At 42.5% G+C, this 16,826-nt stretch overlaps 2 protein-coding genes across 2 annotated transcripts; both read right to left on the minus strand.

The window, feature by feature from the left end:
- Positions 1-4,233: 4,233 nt before the first annotated feature.
- Positions 4,234-7,409, minus strand: LOC119416457 (ras-related protein Rab-6.2-like). The gene is made up of 8 exons (XM_037683691.1): positions 7,401-7,409; positions 7,018-7,097; positions 6,819-6,933; positions 6,580-6,706; positions 4,995-5,076; positions 4,767-4,881; positions 4,428-4,535; positions 4,234-4,314 (listed from the first exon to the last, which is right to left on the minus strand). The coding sequence occupies exons 1-8, from the start codon at positions 7,407-7,409 to the stop codon at positions 4,234-4,236; spliced, it is 717 nt and encodes a 238-aa protein (XP_037539619.1).
- Positions 7,410-7,718: 309 nt separating this feature from the next.
- Positions 7,719-15,871, minus strand: LOC119415781 (EF-hand calcium-binding domain-containing protein 4A). Its single transcript, XM_037682951.1, has 10 exons — positions 15,858-15,871; positions 13,065-13,339; positions 12,870-12,981; positions 12,638-12,785; positions 10,225-10,371; positions 10,052-10,148; positions 9,875-9,970; positions 9,594-9,781; positions 8,930-9,001; positions 7,719-7,872 (listed from the first exon to the last, which is right to left on the minus strand). Exons 2-10 carry the CDS (start codon positions 13,317-13,319, stop codon positions 7,719-7,721), a joined length of 1,269 nt encoding a protein of 422 aa, XP_037538879.1. The 5' UTR covers positions 13,320-13,339; positions 15,858-15,871.
- Positions 15,872-16,826: the final 955 nt, after the last annotated feature.

Here is a 16,826-nt window from a genome sequence, read left to right on the forward strand (position 1 = left end):
ATATCAGCAGAGTAAACGGCAAAGGACTGAGTACACATCCCTGAGTTGCCCCTGTGCTCAGTATGGTAAGGCACAACACCTTTCTGACAAGATCTCAAAAACTCGAAAAGTTTGATTAAGCAAAAAATGCCCTGGTTTTATGTAGTATATGCTTTTATATTACAGATCTTATTGTTCCATATTTTCATAACACAGCATTTCGCTCTTAGACTGCAAGTATACTTGTGGATAGAGTTTCCAAATGCAGAATGGGAGGAAGAACTTTCAGCTATCAGGCTCCTCTCTTGTAGAACCAACTTCCAGATACTGTCCGTAAGGCTGACACATCGTCCAGTTTTAAGACTGGGATTAAGTCTTTCCTTTTGATAAATCCTATAGGGTTGGCTTCTTATGCTGCTATAGGCTTAGACTACTAGAGCAGTCAGCTCCTCAGATAAATAGTGTTAACTTATTATTTATATATATAAATATTTCTGTTCAGTGCCCTCAGATGACTTCTGTTGTGACTTGGCGTTATATAAATAAACTGAATTGAAACTGCATTGTATCACAAAAATAGTAAAATTGTTGCTCCTGTTTCTATTTTTCAGTGTAAATTAAATCAGAAAGTAAAAAAATGGGTAACACTTTACAATAAGGTACACAAAATGTGATTAACTACTAGGGAACGCCTCAGGAATGAAGCAGGAACAAATCAAGTCAAGTCAAGTCATATTTATTTATAGAGCACAATTTAAAACAGATAGACTGTTATCAAAGTGCTTAACACTAAGGGTAACACTGAGAAATAAAAAGCAGTAAGAATATACCTTAAAAAATTAAAACAACAGCATTAAAATGAAGACATGGAACAAGATATACTAAATCAACTCACACAGTATGAAACGCCAGAGAGAACAGATATGTTTTTAGCAGGGATTTGTACACAGGAAGGGAGGTGGCATGCCTAATGTTGGGGGGTAGGTTGTTCCACAGTTTGGGACCCATGACTGAAAACGCCCGATCTCCTCGGAGCTTCAGTCGTGTTTTTGGAACAACCAAAAGCAGCTGATCGGATGATCTCAGAGCCCGAGAGGGAACATATGGTTCCAGTAGCTCAGAGAGGTAGATGGGTGCAAGGCCATTTAGGCACTTATAGGTCAGGAGGAGAATTTTGAAATCAATCCTAGTTCTCACAGGAAGCCAGTGTAGGGAGGACAGAACTGGTGTGATGTGCTCATACCTCGGTGTACCGGTTAAAAGCCGAGCTGCAGCATTCTGGACGAGCTGTAGCCGTGAGATAGAGGCCTGGCTGACCCCAGCATACAGTGAATTACAATAGTCCAGGTGGGTTGTGATGAATGCATGGACTAGTGTCTCAAGGTCGGGTCTAGACAGCACTGGCTTGAGCTTAGCTACCTGCCGCAGTTGGAAGAAGCTTCTCTGCAGAACCGAACTGATCTGTTTGTCGAACTTAAAATCCGAGTCAAAAACCACTCCAAGGTTTTTAACAGAGTGCTTCAGATAAGGCTGAAGGGAGTCCAGGTTCACAGGATAAGAGGCAGCAGCTGAGCTAGGGCTAAAGACAATGACTTCAGTCTTCTTGTCGTTAAAACTTAGAAAATTTGAAGCCATCCATGTCTTAATGTCGTCCAGACATTTGAGGAGAGGGTGGATGGAACAAGCACTGGCTGGTTTCAGTGGCAGGTAGATCTGACAGTCATCGGCGTAGCAATGGAATGGAATACCATGTTTTCTTAGGATCGACCCCAGCGGAAGCAGATAGAGCGAAAATAGAAGGGGTCCGAGAATCGAGCCCTGCGGGACACCGCAGGAAAGAGGCATTGAAGTGGATAGATTTTTACCCACCTTCACACAAAAACTCCTGTCAGAGAGGTATGAGCGGAACCAGTCTAATGCAGCACCTGTAATCCCAACCCAGTGTTCAAGCCGAGAGATGAGGATACTGTGGTCAACAGTATCGAAAGCGGCAGTAAGATCGAGGAGTACAAGAGCCACAAAATGACCAGAATCATTTGCTGTTAAAATGTCATTACAAACCCTAACCAAAGCTGTTTCAGTGCTGTGGAGCTGCTTGAAACCAGACTGAAAGACCTCAAAGATTTTGTTCTCAGTTAAAAACTGATTTAACTGAGTAAAAACTACTTTTTCCAGGATTTTGGACAGAAAGGGGAGTTTTGAGATTGGTCTGTAATTTGAGCAGGCTGAAGGGTCAAGACCAGGTTTCTTAATTAACGGTGTGACTACTGCATGTTTGAACGCCTCTGGGACCACGCTTGTAGCAATACTACTGTTTAGTATTGTTAGAACAGCAGGCCCAATCGCTGGTAGAACCTGTTTGGACAATGCTGCTGGGATGGGGTCCAATGGTGATCCTGATGGCTTCATGTGACCAGCAACTTTGTTTAACAATGGGAGTGTGATTGGTTTGAATTGCCTGAAAGTAGCAGAACACGAAACAAAAGCTGATGGGTCGACTAAGGAGCGGGGGATGGAGGCCCTGATAAACTCCACTTTGTTAACAAAGAATTTAGTGAAGTCATTGCAGGTGTCAACAGAGGCCTCCACACATGAATACGAAGGGACATTTAGAATGGAATTTACTGTTGTGAATAGGGCGCGGGGGTTGTGTCTATTTGAGTTGATGAGTTGGGAGAAATTTTTTTTTTTTTTTCCAGATTTGACAGTGTTCTGGTAATTTTTTAAACAGGTTTTGAGCAAATTGAAAGAAACCTGGAGATGGTCCTTTTTCCACCTGCGCTCAGCTCTCCTGCACAGGCGTCTCGCTGCCCTGGTGGTCTCATTCATCCATGGGTACTGGGCTCTCCTTGGTTTCCTGACTTTTAGTGGGGCCACCAGATCCAAAATCTTAGTGCAAGTCACATTGTGGTTACTAAGCAGCTCCTGAGCACCGACACAGGCAGAGGTTTCAGGTGTTGTAGCAGCAGTGGTAATAAAGGCAGAGGAAAACCGAGCAGCAGTTGAAGGGTTAAATATACGACAGGTCCTGGGTGGAGCGGGAGATTTAGAGACACGAGCAAGAGGTATTACAAATGAGATTGGTTTGTGATCAGACATGACAGCATCCCCAATTTCCAGATTTAGCACAGAGACACCACAAGACAGAACAATATCAAGAGTGTGACCCTGATGGTGTGTGGGGCCGACAACATTTTGCACCAGGTTTAAAGAGTGGATCAGATTAAAAAAGTCCTGAACTAAAGGCTTTTCAGGGCAACAGACGGGCACATTGAAGTCCCCTAGAATCAGCACACGGTCGTATTTTAACAGTATTGCAGTGAGAAAGATAGACAGTTCACTGATGAAGCCTGTGGAGGATTTGGGCGATCGATAAAGCACCGCAATCAACATGGGGTTGGAGCGGCCCAGTTCAAAATGCAGCAGTTCAAATGCTTGACTGCTGGTAGATTCGAACCCCCAACTCTTGCATTGGAGGACAACTGCTCTAACCACTCAGCCTCAGCCACCCCATTATTATTTGCAGTCCCCTAATAAGGCTTGGCTGTGCATTACCCAGTAAGTACTACTGGTTAACTCTTGATTTGTTCTTCTTTGGTTTCCTTGGTAACAACCCATTAGTTCTTGATTAGTTCCTCTTCATTTACAAGGTAACAAACCAGTAATCCCCTAATAAGGCTTGGCTGTGTGTTCCCTAGTAAGTACTGGTTAACTACCCATTAGCTCTAAAAAAGTTAAATCTGGTCCTCTGGACATTCAAAGAACAAAACAAAGCAAAACAACAAAAAATGTAGAAACGTTTCGTCTCTCATCCGAAAGACTTCCTCAGTCTGAGGTGCTGTATTCAGCTCAGTCTTATAAACAGCACCTTCTCAGAGTGGATCAACCAGTTTGCTGCTGACAACCAAAACCAGCTGATCACATGCTCAAGAACCCATTAGCTCCTGATTCGTTCCTGAGGCGTTCCCTAGTAGTTAATCAAATTGCGTGTACCTTATTGTAAAGTGTTACCAAAAAATGGTCTAAAACTCAGAAATTGTGCTGCATTTCTCATGAGAGAATGGCTTAAGCTGCAGCTAGTAAATTCAACTTAATATTGAGTCAGAAGCTCTCTGGAAATGACATTAAATCTGCCAATTGCAACCTTTGAGAAAGCAGAAGGATGAGTTTAGAGATGTTTGAGTGACAAAACTAGTGTAAATTGAAACATGATGTAGGATCTGGACAGTAGGCCAATCAATTTAAAAAACCCTCCTACCCAGCCAGGTGATCTATCAGCTTTTCCATGTTCTCTCCTGTTTTGGCACTGCACTCATAAAACAAAGCCTGGTACTGCTGCACAAGCAAGAAGATGAAGGAAAGTTCATTTCGAAGAGTTTTTTATGTCTTAGCACTGGTTTTGAGTGAATCACTGCAGAAACATGTTTGAATAATCAAATGAACCTCACCTCTGCCAGACTCTGACCCTCTGCTGTCGTCACTTTTCTGCTGTGATTGTCAGCTAGGTCCAGCTTGTTCCCCACCAGCATCAGCACAGTCCCTTCACACATCTTCTCCTGATTACACACACAGCAGATTATAGTACACACATTTTACTGTAGATACAGCAGTAGATGCTATTAGGCTGTCTGCCCTTTGTGTAAAACACTCAGAACAAAATGAAAAGTAGATTATTTTTAAACTTTAAAACTGAATCCTCATTATGTGTCTAGAGGGATTCCCACTGTGCATTTTCCAGTGATCTGCATGTTCATTCAAATCACAGTTTTGCATGATAACCAGCTTACCTTGACAGAGTCTATCCATTCCCTCACCGCAGTGAAGGAGGCGGAATGAGTTACGTCATACATGGTGAGGACGCCATCAGCCCTTCGATAGTATTGCTCAGTGATACTGCGATACCTGGAGCAAAATATGAGTAAACAGAGCAAAACAACATTTACAATACTCCTCAGGAAAAGTATAGTTTAAAAGAGAAAACAAGACATATTTGAACGTAAAGCCACATGTCTTACCTCTCCTGCCCTGCAGTGTCCCAGAGCTGCAGGGTGACGGTGGTGGAGTTCAAAACTAAAGTCCTCATTTGAAAATCTACACCTGAAAATAATAAAATTACATTTTATATTTGGCTTCGTATAATTACAAAAAACAAATACAAACGAAAAGTCTTAATAAAGACATTATTTTTAGCACAGCTTTGGGATAATTAATTTCATTGGCATGCAGTGTTGTCAAAAACTAAACAGTTCTGAGGCAAAGAATGCAAATGACATGAAGTTACTGATGATTCTTTGATTCATGTCGTCTTTATAGGCTGCATGGAGCCCACCTCTAAAATGAATCCCAAAACATGGTGGTTTGGTCATGTTTTTCTCCAACAGCCATTAAGCAAGAGGTGGGGCACACCCTGGACAGGTCACCCATCCATCACAGTGTCTCACAATTTATCTGTCCTCAAAAAATATTTACCAAATGTTGGAAGGGTAAGATGTCCATTTCCCAGCACTCTCTAAATGAAGCACAAACTTCATATTGATTCTAATTTACTGATGTTAAGTCAAGACACAGCCATGCTTCTTTAGATCAACTCAGTATGGCAGAATAGTCTGACATGCTCTGAGTATAGTTATAGACTTATAGCTTATAAGATGGTGCTGTGAGGAAATTTTAACAAGAGGAGTACAGCCAAGGCAGCACGGTGGTGCAGTTGGTAGAGCTGTTGCCTCTCAACAAGAAGGTCGGCAATTCCGGGGGCTTTTCTGGGTGGAGTTTGCATGTTTTCTCCGTGCATGCGTGCGTTTTTTCTGGGTACTCCGGTTTCCTCCAACAAACCAAAAACATGCATGTTAGGCTGATTGACTCTAAATTGTCCCTAGGTGTGAGTGAGCGTCCCTATGATGGACTGGAGACGTGTCCAGGGTGTCCCCCGCCTCTCACAGTGACTGCTGGTCATGGGCACCAGTGACCTTCGTGACGCGAAAAGGAAAAAGCGGGTAAAGATGATGGATGGATGGATGGACGGGCGGATGGATGGATGGATGGATGATGATCATTTATCCCTTCACCACTGGTTAAAACCAAAGGTTTTCAACCTTGACCAGTACAAAAAACAGTTCCAGTCAAAAGTGTTTCAAACTGTTTCTTTTCATGTGAAGTCACTCAGAGCTGGATTCTAACGAGACTGAAACCTGGAGCTGTTTTAACTCTGCAGTGAGCATTCGGTTCATAAAGGAACTGCTACAAACTTATCCCGAGCAGTGGACACTTCCCCGTCTCCCTCGCAGCAGGTCACAATATCAACAACTAGTCTGATGCAAGCTGAGGCCTCTCTGAGCTGCGCCGCTTCATAATTTGAGATTTCTGGCTTTGTAAATCGACCCTGTCAGATCAGAACCAAGTCAAGAATCAGACACTTTGTCACTTTAAACCTTGGGCTGTTTTAAGATGTTAAAAACGGATGCTTATTCATTCCATTCCTTTAACACCAGTATTCAATAATGGTGAGTTTATGTAGCTGTGATCTTTTAGAGGTTATTTTAAAGTCTAGACACATCTGTGACCAGATTGCTCATGTTTCTACGATAATGCAGAAAACCTTACCGACAGTAGAGCTCATGTTCCTGTGGAACCGTCCCATGCAGCAGTGGTGGATGAAGGAGCTCTTACCAACCCCCGAGTTCCCCAGAAACACCACCTTAAACACTCGCTGAGGACCGACGGCTTTACTCTACAATTTAAATAAAGGGGACCAAACTTAACATTTTTGCTTTGCCTGATAATTCAGCGTTATCTTGAGGTCTTTAAGAGAGTCCGTGTTGATGATTAAGATTTTTGCCCACCTGAGTGTGCATCTGCTCAACACTTTCATCTATACATGACGGGCGGAGCGTCTCGGCAGAGTCTGTGAGCTTTGTGTTTTTGGTCAGCTCCAACTCTTCAGCAGAGCTTGGCCGTCTTTAAAACCAACACATATAAAATAAAAAGTTATTTTCTGTCTCATTACTGCAAACTTAAACGTGCTGAATTCACGGTACAAACCTTTTGACCGGCTCGTCCTGCAGTAAGTAGCTACCTATGACTGAGCCTTCCCTCTGCAGAGGCTTTGTGACTTCTGGGTTCTGAAGTGTTGAATCATGGAAAGTGTGGCAGAAGAAACATGTAGCATTAAAATATATGTAAAATGAGCTGGGGCAAATATACATTATTAATGTTTTTTTATGTGGTAATTATCGTTCCACACAGGTCCATGGTTTAATGTGTTCATTACATTCCAAATTACTTTCTCCACAGTAGACTTGTTTTTTTTTTAATAAGATGAAGATTAATGATAAAACAGGTGTTATGGAACAGGGAAAACAGTTTAAGCAGCTTCTTTGTCAGATTTACAACAATCAGGTGAGAGTAAAAAAAAAAATACCTACAGTGAGCATCTTTGCAAAAATATATTTTATTCATTTTCTCAACAAGTGTGGATGAAATTCATGAAGTCCTAGAGAACAGCAGAGTTAATTCACCCACACAAAGGATGGGACTAACAAACCAGAGATTACTTATTTTTCTTTAAGTTGACATAGCACACAATAAATGTCTGTTCAGCACAATCCGTGGCTTCACCGACGACATCCGGAGGAAAAAAAAAAAAACGACAACACAGCAACCTTAGAAATATTTAACCAAATAACAGCAGCTGCCCATGTGATTAGTCAGTCCAGAGGCTGGAGGAAAGAGTGATGCTTAGTTTAGGTTGGGTAGACCTGCCGTGTCCAGGACGTGCACGGCTCTTCGTTGAGGTAACAAGGTGACGGTGAAGGAGACAGGACAGAGTGTCTGTGACTAACCCTCTGATGGGCTTGTTGGACGTCTCTCTCGTCTCGCAGCCTCCTGTTCATGTCCCTGACGCAACAAGAGAAATACGTTAACAATCTCAGAGAGGCTCATCTTTAGATTGTTCGAAATATTGTGGAGAGAAACGGTCAAAATGTTCAGTTTGAAAAAAAAAGTCTTCCCCGTAATCAAACTAGACTGAAACTTTGGGACGTACCAAACAATAGGTGTTGAATCAGCTGATTTTTTTATGACGCAATGTTGTAGTGGGCGATAAATAAATAGATAATGAGCTTTGATTTGCCTTAAAAATGAACAATTTCTGGAATTCTCTTTTATGTTGGGTTTAATTCTTACAAATACCTCTGTCCAATAACTCGAAGGCAATTATTTATAAACCTGCAGAGAAACAAAACCTTGAAGATTTTATTGCAAATACACTCAGACTTTCAATTAAACAAAATAAAATAGGTAAAAAATGTGTCATTAATCCAAAGTCTTTGTGAAAAGTTGGTCTCTGACAAAACTGGAATAGTCCAAAAAAAACAACAACAACCTGTTCTTAGATTTCTCAGCTTTTGAACACAGCCTGTGTTTGTGGATTTAATTAGAGCTGTCATAACTCATAAATACTATAAATTAAATCCAATAATTTGACACTTCACATTAAAATTGTATTTCTGATTAAGTACATGTGTCCTCAGAAGAAGATGATCATTTAAAAGGCTGTAAAAAAAAAATTACTTCCTTCCATTTTGGCTTAAAACCTCAACAGAATTTTAATGTCTGGCTTCGATAAAATAAATTCTGGCGACGATTATGTCAAAGAAAACTGATCAATAAGTCAAACAGTTCATGGAGCAGATTATTAAATATGCTTCCATTATATTACAGCAGAAGATAATGTCAGATATTTGATTAACTGGCTGTAAAATATAAAACTGAGCAACTATTTCATGCAACTGATTTAAAACTCTAAAGTCTTTTGTTCCTCTACAGCAGGAACAAAAATACAAAAAACCCAGACGTCGTTTCACATGCCTGCCTTTTTAAATTTAAAATCTGTAATAAAATAATATAAACCAGTCTCCAAAGCAAACTAACTTATTGAAAACAAGCAACATACCTTAATATCTCCAGCTGTCTCATGAGACTTTCCTTCTCTTTCTTGATGTTTCCTGACACGTTCATCACATTCCTGCAGTGAAACAATGAAAAAGTTCCAACATTTTCATTTTAGAACAGGTTTCGCAATTTGATGCATGATATTTAGATTTTATACTCAGCATGTGTTAAGAATAACTTTCAGCCACTATCGCATCAAATTTTAGCTCAGTATCTGTAAAACTGACTGGATAATCATTATTTTGTATTGGCTATTGTTAATGAGCTGTGGTGGCCATCTTGAATTGAGCTGACTCCAAAGTTTAACCATTTGTCGATGTACACCTAATGATTATTTCCTGAAAGTTCAATTATAATCTGTGCAGGGGCTCGTGATATATTTTGCTAACAGACAGAAAAAGAACAGGCAATGGTTGAATTGTAAATAAGGACTTGTTTGTTCTCAGAATGTGTGTTGGTGATCAGTCTCAGCTACTACCACACCAAACATTAGGACAACTGACTGGAGTTTGGTCTTTTTTGTTGTGTTTTTACTGTCAGCTGGCTCCAAAAGTTACAAATGATTACTTTCTGAAGCGTCATTAAAATTCATCCAGTGTTCCATCACATATTTTGCTAACAGACTGTGACACATGCATGAAAAAAACCCCAGATCTGTCGCTCACCTCTGCCGGGCTGCTTGCTCGTGGGCGGCGCTGATCTGCAGCGAGCTGAGCTGCCTCAGAGCCGACCTCAGCTGCTCTCGGCTGCTCTCCAGCTGCTCCTGCAGCTGCACGTTGAGCCTCTCCAGCTGCTGGTTCTGCTCCTTGATGCCCACCTGCTCGCTGCTCAGCTGCTGGATTTTGATCTCAAGCTTAAATAAATGAATAAAAAAAAAAAATGAATCGGGTCTTGTCAACATTAAACTCTTCTCAGTAAAGACTTCAGCCCCGCAGGGACGCCTCACCTCCTTCTGTTTGCTCAGTGTGCTCTCCAGCTCCTGCTCCCGCGCCCTCAGCTCCTCCTCCATCCGCTGACCTCGCTGCTTCTCCTTAAAGCTGTCCTTGAGCATAAAACAAATCCATCACCACTAAAATCATCTCTTCTGCTCAGAGGGAAAAGGGTTGAACTTGGCAGCGTGTACCTGCTCCTGAGCCAGCCTTTTCTCCTTCTCCTCTCTCACTTGGATCTCCATCTCTTCATAAACGGACCGAATCATCTGGTCATGCTCACTCTCCCGTCTAAAACAGAAGAAATCACAAACTGAGTCAGAACATTCACAGATGCACCAAAGAGGATTGGGGAAGCATGCAGCACCTGCGAAGAGCTTGTTCCAGATTGTCTCTTTCTCTGATGATGTCCTGTAGATGGGACACGGCGAGGAGCAGGACGCCCTCCAGGACGCTCAGCAGATCTGGTCTGCCTCTGTGGAGCTCACACCACAGAGAGCAGAGCTCCTGCTGACTGTCACAACACAACAGTTCATATGACTGAGAACAGAAATCCCCAGAGCATCACACACCTCAAGGTCTGAGATATTCCTAAATAGTGAGGTGAAATGGAAACATTGAATGCAGCACTGTGCAAAACTCTTCAGCCATCCCCATTTGCTTCATTTTATTTTCAAAGACGCAGATTTTGTTGGAATCTTTTGCAGTGATCTCCAGGCTGTCATATTGTAAAGTTTGCAAATGATACGGCGGTGGTGGGATGCATCACAAACAATGATGAGTCCAGGTACAGGCAGGAGGTGGAACACCTGGAGAGCTGGTGCAGGAAGAACAACCTTCACATCAATGTGAAGAAGAGGAAGGAGATGATTGTGGACTTCAGAAGGAACAAACACACCTTCTCCTCACCCCCCCACCCCCCCCCCCCCCCCCCCCCCAGCACATAGGAACGTATGTGGTGGAAGTGGTCTCCAGCTACAAGTACTTGGGTGTGCACCTGAATGATAACAACACCACCAGCCTGATCAAGAAAGATCATCAGAGACTCTACTTCCTCAGGCGGCTGAGACGAGCTGGTCTGGGAAGCTCAGTCCTCACCTCCTTCTACAGGTGTGCAGTGGAGAGCATCCTGTGCTCCAGCATCAACGTGTGGCATGGAGGCTGCACAGCTGCAGAAAGAAAAGCTCTGCAGAGAGTGGTGAAGGCTGCACAGAAGTCTGTTGGAGTCAGCCTCCCCACCATCACAGACATCTACACCTCCAGATGCAGGAAGAGGGCCACCTACATCATGAAGGACCCCACTCACCCAGCACACACACTTTTTGCCCCGCTCCCCTCAGGCAGGAGGTTAAAGAGCATTAAGTGTAGAACCACTAGACTGAGGAACAGCTTCTACCCTGAGGCTGTTAGACTCATGAATCTCTAACCAGAATAATCACTGGAATGCCACTTTGATTTCCATTCTGTGTTCATTTGTTTCTACTTCCTGTCCTCTCAAACCCAGCCGGTCAAAGTAGATGGCCGCTCATCCTGAGCCTGGTTCTGCTGGAGGTTTCTTTCTTTTAAGAGAGTTTTTCCTTTCCACTGTTGCCTTTGTGCTTGCTCAGAATGGGAGACTGTGATGAAGTGAACATTCAATGAATCTGCTGCGTCCTTAGATAGAGAACTTTACTAACTGGATTTTGTATGTGAATGTTTCTGTTCAGTGCACTGAGAAAACTTCTGCTGTGACTTGGCGCTATATAAATAAATTGAATTGAATTGAATTAATTGGTGATATGTGACTTATCTGTGCTGCTGATTATCCATGCTGCTGATCACATGCTGCTCATAATCTCATGCTGCTGTATTTATTTATTCATACCCACACTCTTGTTTGGGCTGCTGTTTAATACACCGGATTATTTTACATTATTGGTGTTTAGCGTATAACTTAGTTTATATCTTAGATCCTTGTACACAATTTCTTTTTATTCTTAATTTTTTGCTATTTTTGGGTGTAACTGGATCCTTGTGTACACAGTTTCATTCCACCTCATGTACCACATGTGATGTGAATGACAATAAAGAACCTTGAACTTGATGAATTTCAAAGTATTTCTTTGGACATTGGCTTTTTCAGATTATGTTTATTTTTGTGGGTTCTTCTTTTTCCTTTTCCTTCTCACTGTGCTCACCATTTATTCTGTCCTCTTGATAGACTCTGTCCTCTTCATAGACTTTGTCCCATGCATTTACGCTGTCCCCTGCATAAACTCCATCCTCTTCATAGTATCTGTCCTCTGCATGGTTCTTAAGTCTCGTTAGTCTCCTAAACTCACAGGATGGACCAGCGCTGTGTTGACCCCTAACAGAGAACCTTAAAGAACTCATTTTAAATTGGACTTTTAGGAACTTTGTTCCAAAACAAATTTCTATCTGTCCCAAAGAAATTATTTATTTGCTTTTTTGTTGTTGTTGAATTTAGAAAAAATACCAGAGAAAACATGTTTCTGTCTCACATTAAACAGGATTTTAGCACCAACAAGGTGAGAGCTATCAGCTGAAAGTTGGGCTCATGTCCCCACCGTGTGTCATGAAACACTTCAGGTCCTTGAATAATCTCCACCTATCAACTTCCATTTAAAAAATAATTGCTTCAGGCCTTTTTTAACCATCAATATTACACAGACAAACAGTACTCATGAATTATTAATTTCTTAGCATTTTCTTCAGATTGTATTTGTTTGTGGTGAACCAGAGCTCATGTGAACCAGAACTACACCAGTAAAATGCCTTACTCTTTCAAAAGTTTGTCAGCTCCAAGCTCCATTAGTATGTTGACAAATCTGACTGCAGTGGGGTCCTGGGACGAGTCCACCTCGTCTCCGTCCTCCTCTGCTTCCTCTGGGTGCAGCTCAGTCGTCGCCTCCAGTCCCATCAGCTCACCTTCACCACGGAGAGATCGACACAGGAACCACACGTTATGAACACAGGAGCTTGGTGCCGGTTTTATTGTTGCAGTAAACTCACCGAGTCCTGTGTAGAACTCCACTGGAGTGAGGAACCCATTGTCCTCTCGGTCCAGACTTTCAAACACAGTCTCCAGCTGTTCGTAGGACAGAGGCAGCTCGCCCTGCAGCCTCTGAGCAGAAGACAGAACCGAGAGTTCAACGCTTTGAGAACTGGTGCAAATGTTTCTGTAGGAACTGGAAGCCAGCTGCCTACCTGCATGTCTCTCTTTGTGATGAACCCTTTCCCCTCTTTGTCACACAGAACAAACAACTCTTTGGCCTTGCCCATGGTCTCTGCCTGCGGGCTTAATGCGACTGCCTCTCTGACCCGCGGCGCATGGAGCGGACTCCGTCTCTGACCCAGCCTGGGGCTCCCGGTGGGCAGGCTCCTCATTCTGGGGCTCACTGGTACCGCTTCACCGCTGCCCTGACCCACCAGCACTTCTCCATCCTTCAGCCACTGAGACATTCCTGAACAACGAGGGATTCCTGCCAGCAAGCACAGATTATCTCCTGATCAACATTCACCGTCCAAGGGGAAAGGGTGATGGTGTTTTGTGTTGTGATGGCAAAATAACTCGTGAACCACTGAGCAGTTTTTATTGAACGTCTCAGAGATTAATCATTGGGTGGACTTCTCTAACTAATTAACTTTTGGAATCAACCCAATTCAAGATGGCTGCCACAGCCAACTACAATTAGGAAACAAAAATAGCTATAACTCTGCCAGTTTTACAGATAATAAGCTGAAGAGCTGTGTAGCTGAGTATCACCCCTCGCATGAGCACTACATTTTGTGCAGGAGCTTTGATTAGTAACTATTTGGTGTCAACCGCATTTGTCTGTCAGCAAAATATCTCAAACTATTGAGCAGATTTACTGAAACTTAAAAGAATCCTTCGACGACTGGTAACCGTTTGGAGTCACCCCAATTCATGATTGTTGCTACAGCTAATGTAGAGTTGGCAAATGCATTAGCCAACACAAATTTACAGATGCTGAGCTAAAGTTTGGTGGAGTAGTAGCCGAGTGTCATCTCCAACACATAATCCAAGAGCAAACACATCGCATAATAGATTAGACAAAATTTTAAAAAGTTTTTTTTAACGTTTGACCAAAACAGCTGTAACTGCATCTAAAACTCTGGCCTGAAGGTTGTAGGCTCAATCATCCAGGTACAACAACAACAACAAAAAAGTTAAATCGTGTCATCTGGACCAGTTTTTTTAAGTGAGAAAAGTTTCGTTGCCCATCCAGAGGACTTCCTCAGTCTCCAGCCTGCCAACCAGATCTGTCCCATAAGTATGATGTTTGAGCTTACAACCATTTATCTGAACCACTTTGGCCTTGGTTGTCCTCAGGCTGTTTCTGTGAATAGCAAGTTGGCCATCTGGCCTACAACAGTTGATTCTTGTACATGATGATGGATCGCTTTGGATGGGTGTGTTTTGCACATGTTAAAAGCCTACTTTTGAGATTCCAACAGGAGGTTGGCTTGAAACAGCAGTGAAGGCTACCTATGGGACAGATCTGGTTGGCAGGCCATAGACTGAGGAAGTCCTCTGGATGAGGGACAAAACATTTCTCACTTAAAGAAACTGGTTCAGATGACACAAGTTAACCTCTTTGTTCTGGCCTGAAAGGCGGCAGGTGATATGTATCACTTCAAGTAATGGCAGAACTTTTATTTGAATAACGTTTAACTGTGTTGCACTTGTCAAAAACAGACTTTTTTTTTTTATGATGACTTAATCTTAAATGCCGCAGTAAACTGTGAGAAGCCGGCTGTGAGGCGACTCCCTTGCCAAATACGAGTTGCAAGACAAACTACAGTGACTGAGCACATGATCAGCTGTCAACCCTCTCTGCACACTTTACAACACTCTGAGTATCTAACATACCCACACGTTAACTCAGGAAACTATTCTCACATATTATCAACCCAAGGTGTGTCAGAAACACAGCGTGCTGCCTTTCACTGTTTATGTAACGGAGGGCTAATCAGCACAAACTGCACCAGGATGTGTAGAGGGGACGAAAACAGGATGGTGTCATATGAGAAGAATGATGTGTTCTTAAGGGGGAGGGCTGAGCTCTGCGGCAGAGAAGATGCAAATTGATCATTTGCAGTTGTTTGCATTGTTGGGGCTCGCACAATCACAAACAGATTATGCTCCAAGGAGTTTGGGGGCAAATCACACCTTTAAATGAAATTTTAGAACTCGAGCTGAAAGCGTGATCAACTTTTGAGTCAAATTATTTGCTTATTTTTAACATGGATTAAGCTAAGAACAAGTTCAAGCTATGCTGATTTTAAGTCAGGCTAAATATTACATAAATACTGCCATGTCTTCCAACTTTTATCTCTCTCCTCCTGCTATCTCTGAAGATACAAAACATATTTTAAAAAAAAAACATGCTGACAATAGTAGTAAGTTATCTCATTGATGATCTGGGAAGTCTTCCATATTACTAATCTGAGGGATGTACTATTCCAGATAAGACTTGTGTACACAATGTGTGTTAAGGATTTAGGGTGTCAGCTGAGACTCTCCATGGACCAACAGCCACACCAAAGGTCAGAGAAACTCCAGTATTAATCAATGTCAGAGTATGGGCCAAATGCAGGCCTTAACATTCAGGGAAAGTGATAAAGTCGACAAAAATACACTTCTGCTTGGTACACCCAACACGTTCTGCATGTGGGTTAACTTGAACATATGTTACAGACTCCTCTGATCAAACAGAAACTTACACAAATAGCTTACAGTTATGATATTGGCTTGTAGTTATTACACAAGTACATTTACTTCCAACTTGAATACTTATATTTCCTATAAGGTGAGCTCAGTTTTAAAAGCTGGAGAGCTAAAACCAATATTAAACAGAAAGTGCCCACACAGTAGTGACTGCGTTAACAAAGTAAACATGTACGCTTCTACATGAAGCACATTGCCTCTGCTGTAAGTTAGCTGAGTGAAGTTGGGGAAAAAGTTTGGTTACTCACCTGCCCTGACAGCAGTCTCCTCACCTTCGATCACGCTCGCCTGGTTATTCTGACAGTTTCACTCCCGCCGCTAGAGGGCGCACGAGAGCGCGCCCATCGTTACCGTAACACTTCAAGGAGCGCCGCGACGAAAAACAACCACGACCGGTTGCGCTAATTTACATAGAATGAGGTTTTAATTTGTGCTTATTTATATTTATATGCAGTTAAATGCGTTATTTGATACATTAAATTGCCACTATAGTTTTCGGGCTATGCTCGTGGTAGATTTCAGATCGAAGAACTCGCGTTATTACGGTAAATCATGGCGTTACCATGGAACTACGGAAATACAGACGTTACCGCTAAAAATGGCTGGGGATGCTTTAAGCGGCTACTACGTTAGGAGTGCATAAAAGCAGAAACATTTCAACTTTAGCTAACTTGTTTCCTGCACGCGTTCATTCCTGGTGAGTACAAGTGACGTCAGACTGTGGGCGCAGGTGAACAATGTGTAGTCCAGATGGAGTTGGTGGAAAAGAGCCATTTTTAACTCCTTTATCCGTCTTCAAGATTATCTACAAACGAGTACCAAGCAGGAGAGTGGCAGCAAAACAAAAGGTTTTAATTGTGTAAGTGCAGCTGGGTCACTTGTATAATCCTGTGTGAACATGTTGACCTTACACAGATGGGTTTACCTCTAATGTACCTGTCTGACATGGAGGATACTCTGTGAGCGCAGAGCTAAGATGCTGGCCATGTTTATTTATTGGCCCAACAACAGCTCCTGTTTTCTCTCGCAGGTGATGCTGCAGTCCAAGAGGGTTTCATGCCACCATCATGCAGGATAAGCCCGACACCATTCTGATGTGAATCTTTCCAGCACAGGTCTTGGACATCAAAAGGGAAACAAACCAAAGTCAGGGTTCCTGGGAGCTGTGACGGTTGGACAAGCTGGATGAAGCTGGATGGACTACGTTCACCCTAAAG

This window comes from Nematolebias whitei, chromosome 10, assembly GCF_014905685.2.
Source record: "Nematolebias whitei isolate Nwh7 chromosome 10, NemWhi1, whole genome shotgun sequence".
Taxonomy (NCBI): Eukaryota; Metazoa; Chordata; class Actinopteri; order Cyprinodontiformes; family Rivulidae; genus Nematolebias; species Nematolebias whitei.